The sequence below is a fragment of the Phoca vitulina genome, unplaced genomic scaffold (genome assembly GCF_004348235.1).
Source record: "Phoca vitulina isolate PV1807 unplaced genomic scaffold, GSC_HSeal_1.0 scaffold38, whole genome shotgun sequence".
In the NCBI taxonomy this organism is placed as follows: Eukaryota; Metazoa; Chordata; class Mammalia; order Carnivora; family Phocidae; genus Phoca; species Phoca vitulina.
This window is the reverse complement of record NW_022589741.1, coordinates 18,275,201-18,293,403: the sequence shown is the minus strand read 5'-3', so window position 1 is coordinate 18,293,403 and position 18,203 is coordinate 18,275,201. Positions and strand designations below refer to the sequence as shown.

The 18,203-nt window shown below is 42.0% G+C and overlaps 1 protein-coding gene across 3 annotated transcripts in view; it reads right to left on the bottom strand.

Annotated features, from left to right (window-relative positions):
• Positions 1–14,079, bottom strand: part of JHY (junctional cadherin complex regulator) — a 60,860-nt gene extending 46,781 nt beyond the window's left edge. For all 3 annotated transcript variants that reach the window (XM_032428161.1, XM_032428162.1, XM_032428163.1), the window contains exon 1: positions 13,745–14,079. In XM_032428161.1, the coding sequence (XP_032284052.1) occupies positions 13,745–14,079 (335 nt within the window). The remainder of the gene's footprint in view (positions 1–13,744) is intronic.
• Between the last annotated feature and the right edge of the window lie 4,124 nt (positions 14,080–18,203).

Below are 18,203 nucleotides of genomic sequence, written 5' to 3'. Positions count from 1 at the left end.
AATGCGTACACAACTCTTTTGTTGCTGTTCAGACAACAGATGCCGGGTCTCCTCTTCAGATGCCTAGGTAAGACCTGGATGCAGAGAGGAAGGGGAGTTGGTCTCATATGCGCACGCCATGATATTTGCAGGCTTTAATGGACCATATTTGAGTACTTACTGTACTCAACTTCAAACAAAATAAAATCAAATCTCCATTTAATGAAGAGCCTCATAGTTAGTGTAGCATTCAATCAAAAAATTACTAAAATTAGAGCATGTTTCTAGTACAATTAACATCCTTTGCACTCATAATAAAATATTCAATAACTGGCCATTTTGCCTGTTGAGGTGGTGAATAAAAGCACTGCTATTAATCATTTAGCAGTTATTTATTTGCCACTTTATTTTAAGTAGGCAGTTAAATTGAAACTGCACATGTTATTATTGATTTAGGTTTAATTTAATCCTTTTTAACAGAACAATTATTCCCAATTTATATGCCATTAAATCTTTTATGCATATGAACAGCAAATGCAATTTTTGTTTAAGTGTAAAGTTTTTAATGCTTCTTTAAGGAACTATAAAACTGACAATTATTTCCAAGGATTTCTGAGTTCTAGGCTCATCTTAATCTTTTTATCAGTGGCTTTTAACTAAATCAAATGAAATAAATCCAAAAGATTAAAAAAATCACTTTTGCAAGCATGAAATAAAATGGTCCCATTAATATGCTGATGCACTTCAAGTAGGTTGTTTACAATGTAGGGAATTTCATTTATTGTAGGCATCCTGATTAAAAAAAAAAATTTTTTTTAATAGAAAAAAGTTGCTTTAATGAACTGAAGGCCAAACACTGTCTCCAGAAGCGCACTCAAGAGAAGGGACTGGGGTTTTGGAAAAAAGATGGCAGAGGAGCAGGGGACCCTATTTCAACTGGTCCCCAGAATTGAGCTGGATATCTACCAGACCACTCTGAGCACCCACGAAACCAGCCTGAGATGTAAGAAGATCTGGATCTCTACAAACAGAATATCGCAGGCGGTTGGTTTTGAGGTATGAAGCGGGGAGCCCTGATTCCACGGGCAGATATCGGAGGATAAACGGCAGCAGGAGGGAGCCTGGCCGTGGGGATCCTACACCGCCGGTGAGTGACAGCCTCGATCGCTGCGGACGGGGCACAGACTTGCAGACCGGTAGCGTTGGGAAAGGACTTTAGGGCAGCCCACGGGTCGGAACGTGGAGCGGCGGGGTCGCGCCTGCGAACTGCAGCCCCTGGGGCAGAAACCCGGAGCGGTGGGGTCGCGCGGGTGAGCACGAACTGGGAGCGGCTGGCGGTTTTAAAAGCACAAAGGGCAGGACGTGCCCCAACCTGGAGGCAGGACTGGGAGTGCTGTGGAGGGGCGCACAACCCAGGCCGCTGCAGTTTATAGCAGCACAGACAGAAACAGAGACAGTGTGGCCTGGAGAGCTCACTGAAGAACAGACTGCGGTCTCTCTGCTCTGAGGCAGAGGGTTGGAAACGGTCTCTTCTGCTCTGACTCGGGGAAGAGACGCGGAAAGCCCCCAGGGAAAGGTGCCAGAGAACAAAAGCCCCAAAAACTGATTCCCGCTGAGCCCATCCCCCGCCACAGGGTGCAGGGCAACTCCATCGGAAGGGTTGCCTGAGTAACAGCGCGGCAGGCCCCTCCCCCAGAAGACAGGCTGGGAAAACAAGAGGCCAGCAACCCTAAGGTCCCAAGAAAACAGGTGCATCTTGCTTGGGTTCTGGTCAATAATTTGGACTCTATACATTCCCTCAAACACCCATCAACAGAATGACTAGGAGGAGGAGCCCCCAAAACAGAAAAGACTCAGAGATTATGACTTATGCTGCAGATTTACAAATGGATGCAGACATAACCAAGATGTCGGAGATGGAATTCAGGCTAGCAATTGTGAAGACAATGGCTAGAATGGAGAAATCAATTAATGGCAACATAGAGTCTCTAAGGGCAGAAATGAAAGGTGAATTGGCAGAACTTAAAAATGCTATCAATGAGATCCAATCCAATCTAGATAATCTAACAGCTAGGGTAACTGAGGCAGAAGAATGAATAAGCGACCTGGAAGACAATATAATAGATAAAAAGGGAAAAGAGGAGGCCAGGGAAAAACAACTCAGAATCCATGAAAATAGAATCAGAGAAATAAGTGACACCATGAAGCCTTCCAATGTCAGAATAATTGGAATCCCAGAGGGAGTGGAGAGAGAGAGGACTAGAAGATGTATTTGAGCAAATCGTAGCTGAGAACTTCCCTAATCTAGGGAATGAAACAAACAGTCGCATCCTAGAGGCAGAGAGGACCCCTCCCAAGATCAAGGAAAACAGGCCAACACCCCGGCATGTAATAGTAAAACTTGCAAATCTTAGAACCAAGGAAACCATCTTAAGGGCAGTTAGGGGAAAGAGATTCCTTACGTACAGAGGGAGGAACATCAGAATAACGTCAGACCTATCCACAGAGACCTGGCAAGCCAGAAAGGCCTGGCAAGACATATTCAGGGTACTAAATGAGAAGAACATGCAGCCAAGAATACTTTATCCAGCAAGGCTTTCATTTGGAATGGATGGAGAGATGCAGAGCTTCCACGACCGGCAGAAACTGAAAGAATATGTGACCACTAAGCTGGCCCTGCAAGAAATATTAAGGGGGGGGTGCCTGGGTGGCTCAGTTGGTTAAGCGACTGCCTTCGGCTCAGGTCATGATCCTGGAGTCCCTGGATCGAGTCCCGCATCGGGCTCCCTGCTCGGCAGGGAGCCTGCTTCTCCCTCTGACCCTCCCCCCTCTCATGTGCTCTCTCTTCTCTCATTCTCTCTGTCTCAAATAAATAAATAAAATCTTTAAAAAAAAAATAAAAAATAAAAAATAAAAAATAAAAAAAAAAAAAAAATATTAAGGGGGGTTCTATAAAAGGAGAAAGACCCCAAGAGTGATATACAACAGAAATTTACAGGGACAATCTATAAAAACAACGTCTTCACAGGCAACATGATGACAATTAATTCATATCTTTCAATAATCACTCTCAATGTGAATGGCCTAAACGCTCCCATAAAATGACACAGAGTTGCAGATTGAATAAAAAGACAGGACCCATCCATATGCTGCCTACAAGAGACTCATTTTGAACTTAAAGATACATCCAGACTGAAAGTGAAGGGATGGAGATCCATCTTCCATGCCAGCAGACCTCAAAACAAAGCTGGGGTAGCAATTCTTATATGAGACAAATTAGATTTTAAACTAAAGTCTGTAATTAGAGACACAGAAGGACACTATATCATTCTTAAAGGGTCTATCCAACAAGAAGATCTAACAATTGTAAATATCTATGCCCCCAACATGGGAGCAGCCATCTACATAAGCCAACTGTTAACCAAAATAAAGAGTCATATTGATAACAATACGTTAATTGTAGGAGACCTCAATACTCCACTCTCAGCAATGGACAGATCATCTAAGCAGAAAATCAACAAAGAAACAAGAGCTTTGAATGATACATTGGACCAGATGGACCTCATAGGTATTTACAGAACATTCCACCCTAAAACAACAGAAGACTCATTCTTCTCGAGCACACATGGAACTTTCTCCAGAATAGACCACATACTGGGTCACAAATCAGGTCTCAACTGATACCAAAAGATTGAGATTATTCCCTGCATATTCTCAGACCACAATGCTTTAAAACTGGAACTCAATCACAAGAAAAAATTTGGCAGAAATTCAAACACTTGGAAGCTAAAGACCACTCTGCTCAAAAATGTTTGGGTCAACCAGGAAATCAAAGAAGAACTTAAACAATTCATGGAAATCAATGAGAACGAAAACACATCGGTCCAAAACCTATGGGATACTGCAAAGGCGGTCCTAAGGGGGAAATACATAGCCATCTAAGCCTCACTCAAAAAAATAGAAAAATCCCGAATTCACCAACTAACTCTACACCTTAAAGAACTAGAGAAAAAGCAACAAACGATGCCTAAGCCACGCATTAGAAGAGAAATAATTAAAATTAAAGGAGAGATCAATGAATTAGAAACCAGAAACACAGTAGATCAGATCAACGAAACTAGAAGTTGGTTCTTTGAAAGAATTAATAAGATTGATAAACCACTGGCCAGACTTATCCAAAAGAAAAGAGAAAGGGCCCAAATTAATAAAATTATGAATGAAAGGGGAGAGATCACGACTAACACCAAGGAAATAGAAACAATTACTAGAAATTATTATCAACAACTATATGCCAATAAACTGAGCAATCTGGATGAAATGGAGGCCTTCCTGGAAACCTATAAGCTGCCAAGGCTGAAACAGGAAGAAATTGACAACCTGAATAGGCCAATAACCAGTAACGAGATTGAAGCAGTAATCAAAAACCTCCCAAAAAACAAGAGTCCAGGACCTGATGGATTCCCTGGGGAATTCTACCAAACATTCAAAGAAGAAATAATACCTATTCTACTGAAGTTGTTTCAAAAAATAGAAACAGAAGGAAAACTTCCAAACTCATTCTATGAGGCCAGCATTACCTTAATCCCCAAACCAGGCAAAGACCCCATCAAAAAGGAGAATTTCAGACCGATATCCCTGATGAATATGGATTCCAAAATCCTCAAAAAAATCCTAGCTAATAGGATCCAACAATACATTAAAAGGATCATCCACCACGACCAAGTGGGATTTATCCCCAGGATGCAAGGGTGGTTTAACATTCGCAAATCAATCAATGTGATAGAACACATTAATAAGAGGAGGGAGAAGAACCATATGGTCCTCTCAACTGATGCAGAAAAAGCATTGGACAAAATACAACATCCTTTCCTGATTAAAACTCTTCAGAGTATAGGGATAGAGGGAACATTCCTCAAGTTCATAAAATCCATCTATGAAAAACCCACAGTGAATATCATCCTCAATGGGGAAAAGCTGAGAGCCTTTCCCTTAAGATCAGGAACACGTCAAGGATGCCCACTCTCGCCACTATTGTTCAACATAGTACTAGAAGTCCTAGCAACAGCAATCAGACAACAAAAAGAAATAAAAGGTATTCAAATTGGCAAAGAAGAAGTCAAACTCTCTCTTTTCACAGACAACACGATACTTTATGTGGAAAACCCAAAAGACTCCACCCCCAAATTACTAGAACCCATACAGCAATTCAGTAATGTGGCAGGATACAAAATCAATGCACAGAAATCAGTTGCTTTCTTATATACTAATGCAACTGTAGAAAGAGAAATTAGAGAAATGATTCCATTTACAATAGCACCAAAAACCATAAGATAGCTCGGAATAAACCTAACCAAAGAGGTAAAGGATCTATACTCTAGGAACTACAAAACACTCATGAAAGAAATTGAAGGAGACACAAAAAGATGGAAAAATATTCCATGCTCATGGATCGGAAGAATAAACATTGTTAAAATGTCTATGCTACCCAGAGCAATCTATACCTTCAATGCCGTTCCAATCAAAATTCCAATGACATTTTTCAAAGTGCTGGAACAAACAATCCTAAAATTTGTGTGGAATCAGAAAAGACCCCGAATCGCCAAGGAAATGTTGAAAAAGAAAAACAAAGCTGGGGGCATCACGTTGCCCGATTTCAAGCTATATTACAAAGCAGTGATCACCAAGACAGCATGGTACTGGCACAAAAACAGACATATAGACCAATGGAACAGAATAGAGAACCCAGATATGGACCCTCAACTCTATGGTCAAATAATCTTTGACAAAGCAGGAAAAAACATGCAATGGAAAAAAGACAGTCTCTTCAATGAATGGTGCTGGGAAAACTGGACAGCCACATGCAGAAGAATGAAACTCGACCATTCTCTAACACCATTCACAAAGATAAACTCAAAGTGGATGAAAGACCTCAATGTGAGACAGGAATCCATCAAAATCCTAGAGGAGAACATAGGCAGTAACCTCTTTGACATCGGCCACAGCAACTTCTTTCAAGATACATCTCCAAAAGCTAGTGAAACAAAAGCAAAAATGAACTTTTGGGACTTCATCAAGATAAAAAGCTTCTGCACAGCAAAGGAAACAGTCAACAAAACAAAGAGGCAACCCACAGAATGGGAGAAGATATTTGCAAAGGACACTACAGATAAAGAGCTGGTATCCAAGATCTATAAAGAACTTCTCAACTCAACACCCAAAAAACAAATAATCAAGTCAAAAAGTGGGCAGAAGATATGAAAAGACACTTCTCTGAAGAAGACATACAAATGGCTAACAGACACATGAAAAAATATTCATCATCATTAGCCATCAGGGAAATTCAAATCAAAACCACATTGAGATACCACCTTACACCAGTTAGAATGGCAAAAATGGACAGGGAAAGAAACCACAAATGTTGGAGAGGTTGTGGAGAAAGGGGAACCCTCTTACGCTGTTGGTGGGAATGCAGGTTGGTACAGCCACTTTGGAAAACAGTGTGGAGGTTCCTCAAAAATTTAAAAAATAGAGCTACCCTATGACCCAGCAATTGCACTACTGGGTATGTACCCCAAAGACACAGATGTAGTGAAAAGAAGGGCCATATGCACCCCAATGTTCATAGCAGCAATGTCTGCAATAGCCAAACTGTGGAGAGAGCCGAGATGCCCTTCAACAGATGAATGGATAAAGAAGATGTGGTCCATATATACAATGGAATATTACTCAGCCATCAGAAAGGATGAATACCCAACTTTTACATCAACATGGATGGGACTGGAGGAGATTATGCTAAGTGAAATAAGTCAAGCAGAGAAAGTCAATTATCATATGGTTTCACTTATTTGTGGAACATAAGGAATAGCATGGAGGACACTAGGAGAAGGAAGGGGAAAAATGGGGGGGGAATTGGAGGGAGAGATGAACCATGAGAGACTATGGACTCTGAGAAACAAACAGGGTTTTAGAGGGGAGGGGGGAGGGGGGATGGGTTAGCCTGGTGATGGGTATTAAGGAGGGCACGTACTGCATGGAGCACTGGGTGTTATATGAAAACAATGGATTGTGGATCACCACATCAAAAACTAATGATGTATGGTGACTAACATAACATAATAAAATTAAAAAAAAAAGAAAAAGAAGGGACTGGATTGTTACCTAGTGAACTTTATTTACAGCAGTTATATAATTTGGATAATTCCAACCAGAGTCCCTTCTTTGTCTTTGACAACAGATTTATGGCTGCAAAATAACCGGATATTTGCCCCACGTTCTTATAAGTACCAGCCTTGATTCAAGGACAGTCTGTGAGTTGAATGAAAACAAATGATCTAAAGAGCACGTGGTCATCATTGTGATGTAAAATTATCGTACCTCACTTCTCTTATCTTGTGTGAAACAAAACCTGCATCTTCACAGGGGAAATGACGTATGACCCAGTATTTAGAAACACAATTCCTTGCATTCAGTGAGCGTTTACAATGCTCACGCTAGGAATTTTCCATGGAGATCTTGGATGTTCTTTTCATTCTCCAGAAACGGTGGCTAAGAAGCCTTGGATTTATAAAATTTGTAGGCGTTTACATTTCTTTAGATAGAATTTCCTGCCTTTTATTTATTTTATTATTTGTAAAAGATTTATTTATCAGGAGAGAGAGAGAGAGAGAGAGAGAGCGAGTATGAGTGAGCCAGGGTGGGCAGGGGAGGGGGAGAAGGGAAAAAAAAAATCTCAAGGAGACTCCCCGCTGAGTGCAGAATCTATGCAGGGTTCAATCTCAGGACCTTGAGACAGTGACCTGAGCGAAAATCAAGAGTCTGATGCCTAAAGGACTGAGCCACCTAGGCACCCCAAAGAATTTCCTGTCTTCTAAATGCCTGATATTGACAGCATTGTAATTGCAAGGTAGCTGTGATGTCATGAAAGGCAGTGGAAGGACAGGCCTTGAAACGTGGGTCCCAGTCCAGATTTTGCCACTGACCGGCTGTGTGTACTTGGGTGAATCTCTTCACCACCCTAGGCCTTGGATTCCTCCTTTGGACAATAAGGGGAATAGGCTGTACTTTAGGAGCCCTGCAGCTCTGAGAACCCATAGTTTTATTAATTGGATTACATCCATCATGCAAAATTCAGCAATGGTATATAAGAATTGGAAAAAGCATTCATTTTAAATTCAGTATATTAAAAATGTGTAATAATTAAAGCTTTCTCTATTTTCACACTTGCCAGGGAGTAGAAATAATGACTACAGTTAAGGTCATGGATTAAACTATTCCTTTAATAGCTTGCTTACAATCCTCTTAACCGTCTTGATAACCTTACAGGATTGTAGGTGATGTAACTTTAAATGATGCTTTGGGAGGTTTTTGATCTCACTCTTTATTTACTAATTTAACACCATAAGCATCCCAATTTTGAAATAAGCTAGAAAGGAGCTAGCGGTTGTCTCTGAGGGCATTACACCCCAGGGCACTGTGGCTTTAGCATTTCTGGCGGGGACTCTGCCTTTAATGGACACAATCTATGCCCACGCACACACTTGACTTCTGTCTGACTGCTCATCTGTTGTGATGGCACCGTGCCTGCCCTGAGGATTGCACCAGGGTTTAACGACGCGGAGTGTGAGAGCAAATGGATGCACAGACAACAGAAATGACTAACGCCTGCAACAGAAAGTCACTTCTCCGATATAACCATTCCCATGTGATCAGAAATAACTAAAATGCTAGCAGCCATCCCCAAAATACTGTGTGAAACCCCTAGAGTAAGGGGGTAGTGTAATGTACGTGAAGGGGTTGGCCCACCCAGGGCCTTAAACTGAAAATCTATCTGGTAAAGTCCGTAAAAATCAACATGGACGAATGTTTCTAGGCACCAACAGGGATGAAAGTGGGCTCCTGGAAACTCTCACAGTGTTCTTAGAATACTAGAATGTTAAACATGCCCTCAGGTGTCATCTTTACTCTCCTAACCACTGCAAACCAACAACAACAACAAAACAAACACAGTCTACGACACCCGTGCGAGAAAAGTCTGCCGTCAGCTTCATATTCCCAATGTGTTCCACAAAACAGTCTGGGAATTGTGCGGGGAAATGAAAATGCTGAGTTTTGGTCTTTACTCAGTTTCTCTTTCCCCACTCACTGTTTCGGTTCTCCAGTACTGCTATTTGAACCTCCACCTGATTCTTGTACTATTAATCAGAAATAATATATATAAAAGCATTTGAGAGGAAGATCTTAGACCACCACAACACAATACAAATGCGGATTATTATTACTGAGTCCCTTTCTTATTTTTAGACAATTCTGAGCATAACAATTTAAGAATGCCTCATTGTGCCTTGACTCCTGCCCAGTAATTTCTCGCACAAGGTGGTTTATTAGAATATGGGATCTCTGGTGAAGGCTGCTATTCCCAGATGATGTGAAAGACATCTACAGACCTTAATGAATGAACACATCTCTCTTTCCCAGGAGCGGTGCTGGGGAATATAGACAACTATGACCCTGCTGCCCAAAGCAAAACACGATTAATGTTGGTTTATTCCCAAGGCAGAGTATCCTTTAAAAACTTTTATTACTTTACCTAAAACGTATAATTTTCCTTGTATATTTCCTCTGGCCTCAGTTTAGTCCATATCGAAATTGTTACAGCTTTAATTTTTGCTAGATCGTAAAATTGAATCCTTTATCAGATCAGCCCTGATCACCTACCTAGATAACTTCTAATTAGAGGCTCAGGTTCTGGTTAGGGGAGCATACTTTCAGTTCAATTTCTGGCTCTGGCCCTAAGTAACTGCATAAACCTTCACAACTGTCAGAGCCTTGGTTCCTTGTCTGCAAAATAGGGGTAATAATACATAAGAGGCTCTTGTAAGGATAAATAAGATAGTATATATAAAGCAAATAGTTCTACAAATGGTAGCTGATTACATTTAAGTATTCTTATTAAACACATATACTAGGTACTTACTGTACTGCTGCCCTCTGATTCTGTTTTTTTTTTTTTTTTTAAAACATAGAAGGTTTCAGAGGCCCCAGGACTGAAGAGGTTATTTCTAATGCTCGAGGAATTACATTGATCTCTTTCTTTGCCAGCGCCGAGTATCCTAAGGCTAGTTGTGGAGTGGGGTTTAAGGATTATCACGTGGAGATCCTCTCTCCACTCTTGATTCACTCACCGTAGTCAATGCTGCTCCAATTTCCATTAAGTAAAAGGTTTTCTCTAATCCATATACATTGAACTATGGCTTGACTTTGTTGAGATACAAGAGAGTAATTGCTTTGAGGAGGTTCTAGTAACATCAAAACAGAAGAGCAGGGCTCAAGTGATTTGTCAGGCAGCTTTTAAAATATAACAGCAAGAAGAAAGAGGTTTTTCATGGTTTTAAGGCAAGGCTTTGACTAATTTTTTTGAACTACAATTCCCAGAATGCCATCTACCTTGTAAAAATGAAAGCCTACTTGAATTTCACATTGAGAGTCTGAGATCGATTTGTCTGTTTCACGGCTAGTAAACTACTCAGAGCCAAGCAACAATGCACATAGGAAAGGTTTCCAAGACTTAAGTGAAGGAGGCCAATAACTAACCTGAATAATATTTTTGAGGCATTATTTGGCTAAAGGCTTCGGTTCTGTTTTCCTTTGTAGTGGAGAACTGGTCGTCCCAACATTCGGTGTCTCAAGCACTACACCGCCAGATAATCACTAGGGCTCAAAGCCATTCTAACCCCGAGGATGATAGTCTTGTCATTAAAGATTTGTAAGGCAAATCAGTCTAAGGAAAACAGCAATATTTATGGATCTCTGAATCAGAAGACGAAGGCCCTAAACATAATTTTGATTTCTATAAGTACTTTTCTTGATTTTGAAATATATTGAGTGGCATTTACATTGTCCTTGGGTAAAGAGCAAGGGGTAAAGTCTGCTTCCTGAGCACTGGACTCAAAGAGGAAAAACTCAACTTTGGGGAAATGAGGTCCCTTAATGGATCTTTGCTTTGTTCTCCACAGGCCAGAATGCCTATCTAGTGCAAAACATCTTTCCTCTGCCCTCATTTCTGGAAAAAGAAAAAAACAAAAAACAAAAAACAGCAGTAAAACTACTACCGTTTATTACCTAGGAGACTCTGACTCTCTTACATCAGAGCTATGACAAAAACACGGCTTAGGGTGTAGAGTCAGACTGCATGAGTTCTCTGCTCCACCACTCAGTCGATGTAATAAATGGGTATAAATATAACCCCTTTAAGACTCATGTATAGCCTTTAAAATGGGGATCACTATAGTGTCTCCTAACAGGGCTGCCATACAGATTAAATGAGATAATACATGTAAAGTGTTTAGCACAGGGATGGGCTCATGATAAACACTCTATAAATGCTAGCTATTGTTATGAGCACCTTAAAGTAACCTTTGGCTTCTCTTCTTCCTTCAGCCACCATATCTAATCTGTCAACAAGCCCTGTCAATTCTTACACTCATTCTCTTCCCTCCCCAACTATAAATTACCTATGCAGTGAATGAACAAAAGATTGCCAAGAAGGATGCCCACCCACATAAGCGTACATATTGGTTATCTCCGAGGAGGCTGATGGGGGTGGGGGGAATGGGTTTGAGAAGGGGAACAAGGAAGTTTTGTCTGTAATATTTTATGTCTATAAAAAATACATCTGAGGGGTGCCTGGGTGGTGCAGTCGGTTAAGCGTCCGGCTCTTGGTTTAGGCTCAGGTCATGATCTCAGGGTCCTGGGATCGAGCCCCACATCAGGCTCTGCGATCCGTGCAGAGTCTGCTTGAGTTTCTCTCCCTCTGCCCCTCCCACTCATGTGTGCGCTCTCTCTAAAATAAATTAATTAAAAAATATATATCTGAAACAAATACGGCAATAAGGGTTATATGGTGTTTTTCTCTGTACTTTTCTTTAGGTTAGAATTTTGTCATTTATACCAACATCAACAACAAAACCACAAACATCCTCCCACAGCACTATGATGTTCAACAAGTTATTTGATCTCTGTTCACCTCATTTTCCTTATCTGTAAAATGGGAAGAGCAGCATTTTTCTGGCAGGATGACAATGAAGAATTAAATGAAATTACGGATGGCCCTTTAAAAAGAGATACTGTTGTCGTTTTAATTATGATTACCATCTGGTAGTTTCTTTGTCCATCATGAGTTTACCCTCTAATTCAGAATGCACCGGCTTGCAGGATAATCTTCCTCAAACAAGGCTTCCTCTCATGGGTCTTCCTAAGAACCTGTATTCTCTCCCCCTGGTGTAGCCAGGCCAAGCAGGGGTGATTGTCTGGCTGACACCTTCCCTGAGCCCCTCTTCCTCCCCCAGCACTGGGGCTGCACCTTGCTCATGGCGCCTACCACCTGCACTGTACTTTGAGATCCCTAAGAAGCAAATGTGCTTGATTCTGCCCGATAATATTCGCAGTGGAAGAAATAAGGAGGGAAAACAGAAAGGAAGAAAAAGACTCAGGGCTGGGCTCTAATTCTGGCTCCTGCAGGCGCCCTTCCTATGACTGCCTTGTTGGGACGGGTTGTAGCGTTCTGTGTTCAATGCCCTATCTGGGGTGTGGGCTGGTTGCACGCTCGACGGCCCCTATAATCAGGCCCCTTACGCAGTCCTCTTTCCCTACGCTCAGAACAAATCCTCTGCCACCAAGTGGGGCTTGAACGTGTCACATGTTCACTCTTATTCGGTTCTTGTTTCCAAATTTTTACCTTCTCTCCAAAACCCTGCCTGCCCAAGTTCTAAGCCTTCTAAGAAACTTTCCTCAATATATTTTACCCATTTTTAAAAAAAAAACCTAACACATCTATAACTTATGAAAAGCTAGTCACTGTTCTACATACATTGTGTATATATTCATTTATTTTCACCTCAAAACTCTGTGAAGTAACTATTATCCCATTTTAATGATGAGGGAACTGAGGCACAGAGAGATTAAATGGACTTGGCCAACTCACACAGCCAGTAAGTGGCAGAACTTGAACCCCGATGGTCTGCTTTGGACTACACACTTTGTCACCCCATGAAAACCTCTTTCTAATCAATAGTTTTTAACTTCTTCCATACTGTGTCATATAATTTTTTCATTAAAATTGAGTAATGCACTAATTTATATTCTCTTATATTATTTGGTAGCTCATAGCATAATGTTAACACCCCATAAATACTGATTATTAGAAATTAAATCTTTATATGATTATGTAAGCTGTGGGAGGTAGACCTTCATAAGCTCAGGTAGGATTGTACTCCCAGAATGTATTTACTGACACTGATAGCAGTCCTGGGAGATGGACAGGCCAGATCAATTTGACAGGTGAGAAAAGTGAGCCACAAAAGAGTTAAGTGACTTATTCCGAATTATACACTAAACAGCAGTGCCTGGACCAAATCAACACCACCTGATTCTAAGTCATGGCACTTTTTTAGAGCAGGCTTTCTGGAATCTCTCCGAGGTCAGGTCATAGCAGTGGAGACACTTGGAATACGGACAGGAAATAAGGAGCAGGAGGAGTGCATACACCCTTATTAATACCTATCCTTGTCTTTTGCGTATTTTTTATTTAAAAAAAGGGCGTGGCAAAAAGCCTGGCTTTAAGCTGTCCTTAGGCGCTTGGGAGCTGTCTCACACACATCATAAGGTGTTCATTACCATAGCCTGTCCTTACTGTTGCTTGTGATCTACTAGTGATGACTTAACTTACATTTCAGAACCCACTGTTATTGTACACAAGCCAATTCCTTACCTGTTGTCCATGCCATTGTTCTGGGTATGGAGGTTTTCTCTGCCATCCTTCTGAGCTACTTTTCTGCTTGCTTCCTCTTCTGTCTCACTCAGGCTTTCCTGTTGAAGGCTTTCCTCCTCTAAGCTGTCTGGCTCCATACTGTTGTCCCCCCGGATTTGGTCTTCAAACTGGGACTTACTCTCTTGAGTGAAGCTTCCTGAATCAGATTCCAAGGAGTCTTTTGAAATCAGATGTAAGTCCTTCTTGAAAGGTGGCTCTGTGGACTGGACCTTTAAGTTGGTATGATGAACAGGAGACTGAATTGAGAGCTTGGGAATTAATTTACTATGACTCATCTTGAAAACATACAAATATGAATATGAATACAAATATTCTTGATGATAGGAGCAGTTGGCTTGAGTATTTAAAGTTGTGGTTCACAAAAGCATTACCTAAAAAAAAAATTGTATTCGTGTCACTTTGTGACTACAGAATTCTCTTTAATTTCAATGTTAATCAAACATTTAAGTGAGCAGAACCCTGTTGCATTATCTGCAGCCTTTTGTATGTACCCTTTTGTATGGGGAAGGTCTATTGGAAAAACTACTGTGTTCTCTCTACAGAAACACATCTGATGTAGAGTTCATAAACAGCCTGAGTAATCAAATACAGCTTTATTAAGGAAATCAAATGGCTGGATTCCTTTTTCTACCTTCCAAGGGCCTATTACAGACAAGCCTGGACAAAGCTAAATGGTTAATTATGGATGGTACTTTGATGGCTTTATTTCAAATACCCAGGGCACCAATATAAATATGCCATGTTCAGGAGTATTCATGAATAGAGTAAAACAGGTTCAGGGTCTACTGTTTGAAAAGTAAAGGAGAGAGCAGGGAAGAGCATGGTCTCCATAGTTGGAACTATAAAGAGGGAAGCTGTTTTGTACCTGGATCTATATCGGCTGGTTTCATCATTTAGAAGGCATTTTGGTCCCCCGGTTGCCACTAGGTAGGAATAAGTAATTTAGGTGGACATTACGTGGAGATCAATCTCAGCTCAGTATATAAAAAAAAAGAATGATGATTAAAACTGTTTAACGCAAAATTTGGAGGCTTTGTGCATTCTGCCACTGAGTGATTCATGGCAGAGGCTGGGTGTCTACCTACTTGAAAGGGATGCTGGCCTCGAGAATATTGCGTGGGTGGGAGATTGGCCTGAGTAACAGCTAGGGTCCCTTCTAACTCGCTTAAGTGTGTGATTCCAAGTGAGCCTTCCTTGTCTCAGAGGGCTGCCATAAAGACCCATGAGATGGTTTATGGAAAGGGTGCTCTAAGTTCGTATCACATTGAAAGGAGATGATGATTTTGGATTGTGCTTCCTTTCATCTCTCCCTAGCATTTCTATTTTGCTCAGTCTTCTATCTCACTGCCTTTATGCCATTTTTTTTTTCTGTAGGTCAGACAACAGAAACTTTTACCATCAGAGATTCCAGGGCTTGCTCTTGTTCTTTTGGCAAATGCTAGCTTTTTTTTTTAATTTTTTAAAAAAAAATTTTTTTTTTTTTTAAGATTTTATTTATTTGCAAGACAGAGAATGAGAGACAGAGAGCATGAGAGGGAGGAGGGTCAGAGGGAGAAGCAGACTCCCTGCTGAGCAGGGAGCCCGATGCGGGACTCGATCCCGGGACTCCAGGATCATGACCTGAGCCGAAGGCAGTCGCTTAACCAACTGAGCCACCCAGGCGCCCGGCAAATGCTAGCTTTAATTAAATAACACAAACTTATTCCTATTCCTGACACTGCTAATAATGTTGACCTCGTTGCTAACACCATCAACACCTCAGAGGAAAGTACCTTAACAAACAAAATAGACGAAAGGTAGCCTTCAGATTTAAATGCATATGAAGTGGTTTTCTTTTTAATTCAAAATTCCCCAAGCTGGTGTTATAAATATAAATAATATATTATTGTTTAACCCTACAGACTGCTATATCATCTTATTTTAAAAATACATAGTGTGCCCTATCTTATTTTAATACTGACAAGTAGATTAACTCTTGCTTTTTATGGAGTTTTTAGAAAGCAGCAAATCTACCAAGTACTAACTAACATTTTAACAGAAACAGTTTGTATAAACATCTGTAAGAGTTTTACTGGGTGAGTTTAAGTCACTGTACATGGGATTGTTAAAGACAAAGCTTAAAATAATCATTCTATCTCAATTTGGAATTGCTCATGAAATCATTCAGTACCCTCAACTGTTCTTCTTAAGTGAGATGGACTAAGGTTTCCTAGAGTTAATGAATAAGAAAAAGTCCATAGAAGATTATTTTGGTGTAATTAATGAAATCTGCAATAGTGCAGAGAATAGAAAGCCAAACACCAGCAAAGCTGGGGCTTTGGTGGAGGCCTGATCTTATAAAGGCATGAGATTAAAGAAGGAAAAGCTGGTATCTCGAATAAATTAGCAAGTAGGCATTTTAAATGTCATGAATGTGGCTCCCGAGTGGCACAATTGTTTTTCACTGAAATTTCGGACCGAGAGAGGCTGACAACCTCGTTACAAAAGTAAACAAGGCAGACTGGGATATTGCCAATGGTATCCAGGCACTAAGACGCGGCAGTTCCCTAGGGTTCCCTTCAAGACCTTGGGTCTCCTCCCCTAGTACTGGGAGGAACGAATTTCCGTCTGTAGGTGAAAAGGCACCCTGCTCGCTCTGGCCAAGATGAAAGAGAAAAAGTTGCCCTGTTGTGGAACAGCCCGGAAGCTGCCCACAAGGGACGATCGGTTTGTTTTCTCTCTTTGCCTCTTTTCTGATGGACAAGACCCGGCAGCAAAGGCATCTTAAGGTCAAGGAGGTGACAGGTCCCTGGGGGCGGGGGTGGGGAGGGAGTCTGTTGCCCTGGGCGGTTCTTTATCAACAGAGGACAGGGCTGCTCTGGGAGTCTGGGCACTAAAGCCTCTCCAGGTGCCAGTTCCTGGGCCCTCGTCCCTGCCTTGCCACGGTCCCCCACTTCCTGCCCGGGCCCCAAATGCTGTCCGGCGCGGGCTCGTTGGGGTTCTCCTGGTCCTGATCCAGTTTCCTCCTGTCCCCACCCCCAGTCCCAGTCCTTCCCATTTCCCTCCCCCGGCGCGCGCACCCTCGTTCAGGAGGCAACCGCCTGTCACCTGCCCAGTGCTCCTCGGCGACCGTGACCCCTGCAGCCCGCATCCTCCTGAGCCGCCACCACCCGACCTCCCTCCTGCCGCCCCGCCCCGCCCGCGTGGCAGGTGCTGCCTTGGAGACCGTGGCCAACAGAGCGCGCCCGGGGCTCCGCTCAGGGGGCGGGGCTCCGCTCAGGGGGCGGGGCCAGCGCGGAGGCGTTTCCTGCCCCGGCAGAGGGGGTGGGACTGGTTGTGATGACAGCGTTCGAGGACGGGGAGCTCTGGGCCAGGCTGCTGTAGGGCCACCCTGACTTCCCATCTTTGGAAAGCAAGGAAGGCAGGCCACTGAGTGGGAGGAGATACTTGCGACAAATACTGCTAGGGTAGGCAAAGGACTCCTACAAATCAAGAGAGAAAATCCAGTGAAAGAACGGGTAAATGACTTGGACAGGAATATTACAAAAGAAATCCAAATGGCGGATAAATATTTGTTTTTGATTGAAAAGGTGCTTAATTCATTAATAATCAGAAGAGGGCAAATTAAAACCATAGTGGATATCTGTGACTCCGTACTCACCAGATGGGCATAAGTCAAAATATCTGACTGCGCCCAGGGTAGGGGAGGATGCAAGGCAAAGAACCCTCATGTGCTACAGAGGGGAATGTGAAGTGGCGCAGCCACTTTGGCGAATCGTTCGAGGTTAGCTGGGATATATATATATCCTATGACTCAGCAATTTCACTTTTAGGTGTCTAGCCCCCAAACTTATGCACCCAACTGAAAATAACTGAAACGTCCATCAACAATAGAACAGTTAATTAAAATGTGATATTCCATACCCTGGCCTACTATACAATAAGGTCAATGAATGAAATACAGCAACAACACAGAGAGATCTTAACGCCTCCGCCTCCTGGTTTCAGCTTAGGTCCTGATCTCAGAGTTGTGAGATGGAGCCTGCGTCGGGCTCTGTGCTCAGTGAGGAGTCTGTTTATGTTGCTCTTCCCCTCTCCCTTTGCCCCTCTTCCCTGCTCAGGCTCTCTGTCTCTCTCAAATAAGTAAATCTTTTTTAAAAAATGTTGAGGAAAAAATCCCTCAAAATACATATTGTATGATTTTATATATAAAAATTATAAACAGGAAAATTTAAACTGTACTATATATGGATGTACAGTTAATGGAGAGAACTATGAAAAGAAGCAAAGTAGTGATTGTCATAAAGTTAGGATTGTGATTAGCTCTGGCCTGCACGGGGGGGGGGGGGGGGGGGGGGGGGGGGGGGGGGGGGGGGTTGAGGGGGTTTTTCTGCAGCTTTGCTGAGATGGAGAAAACTCA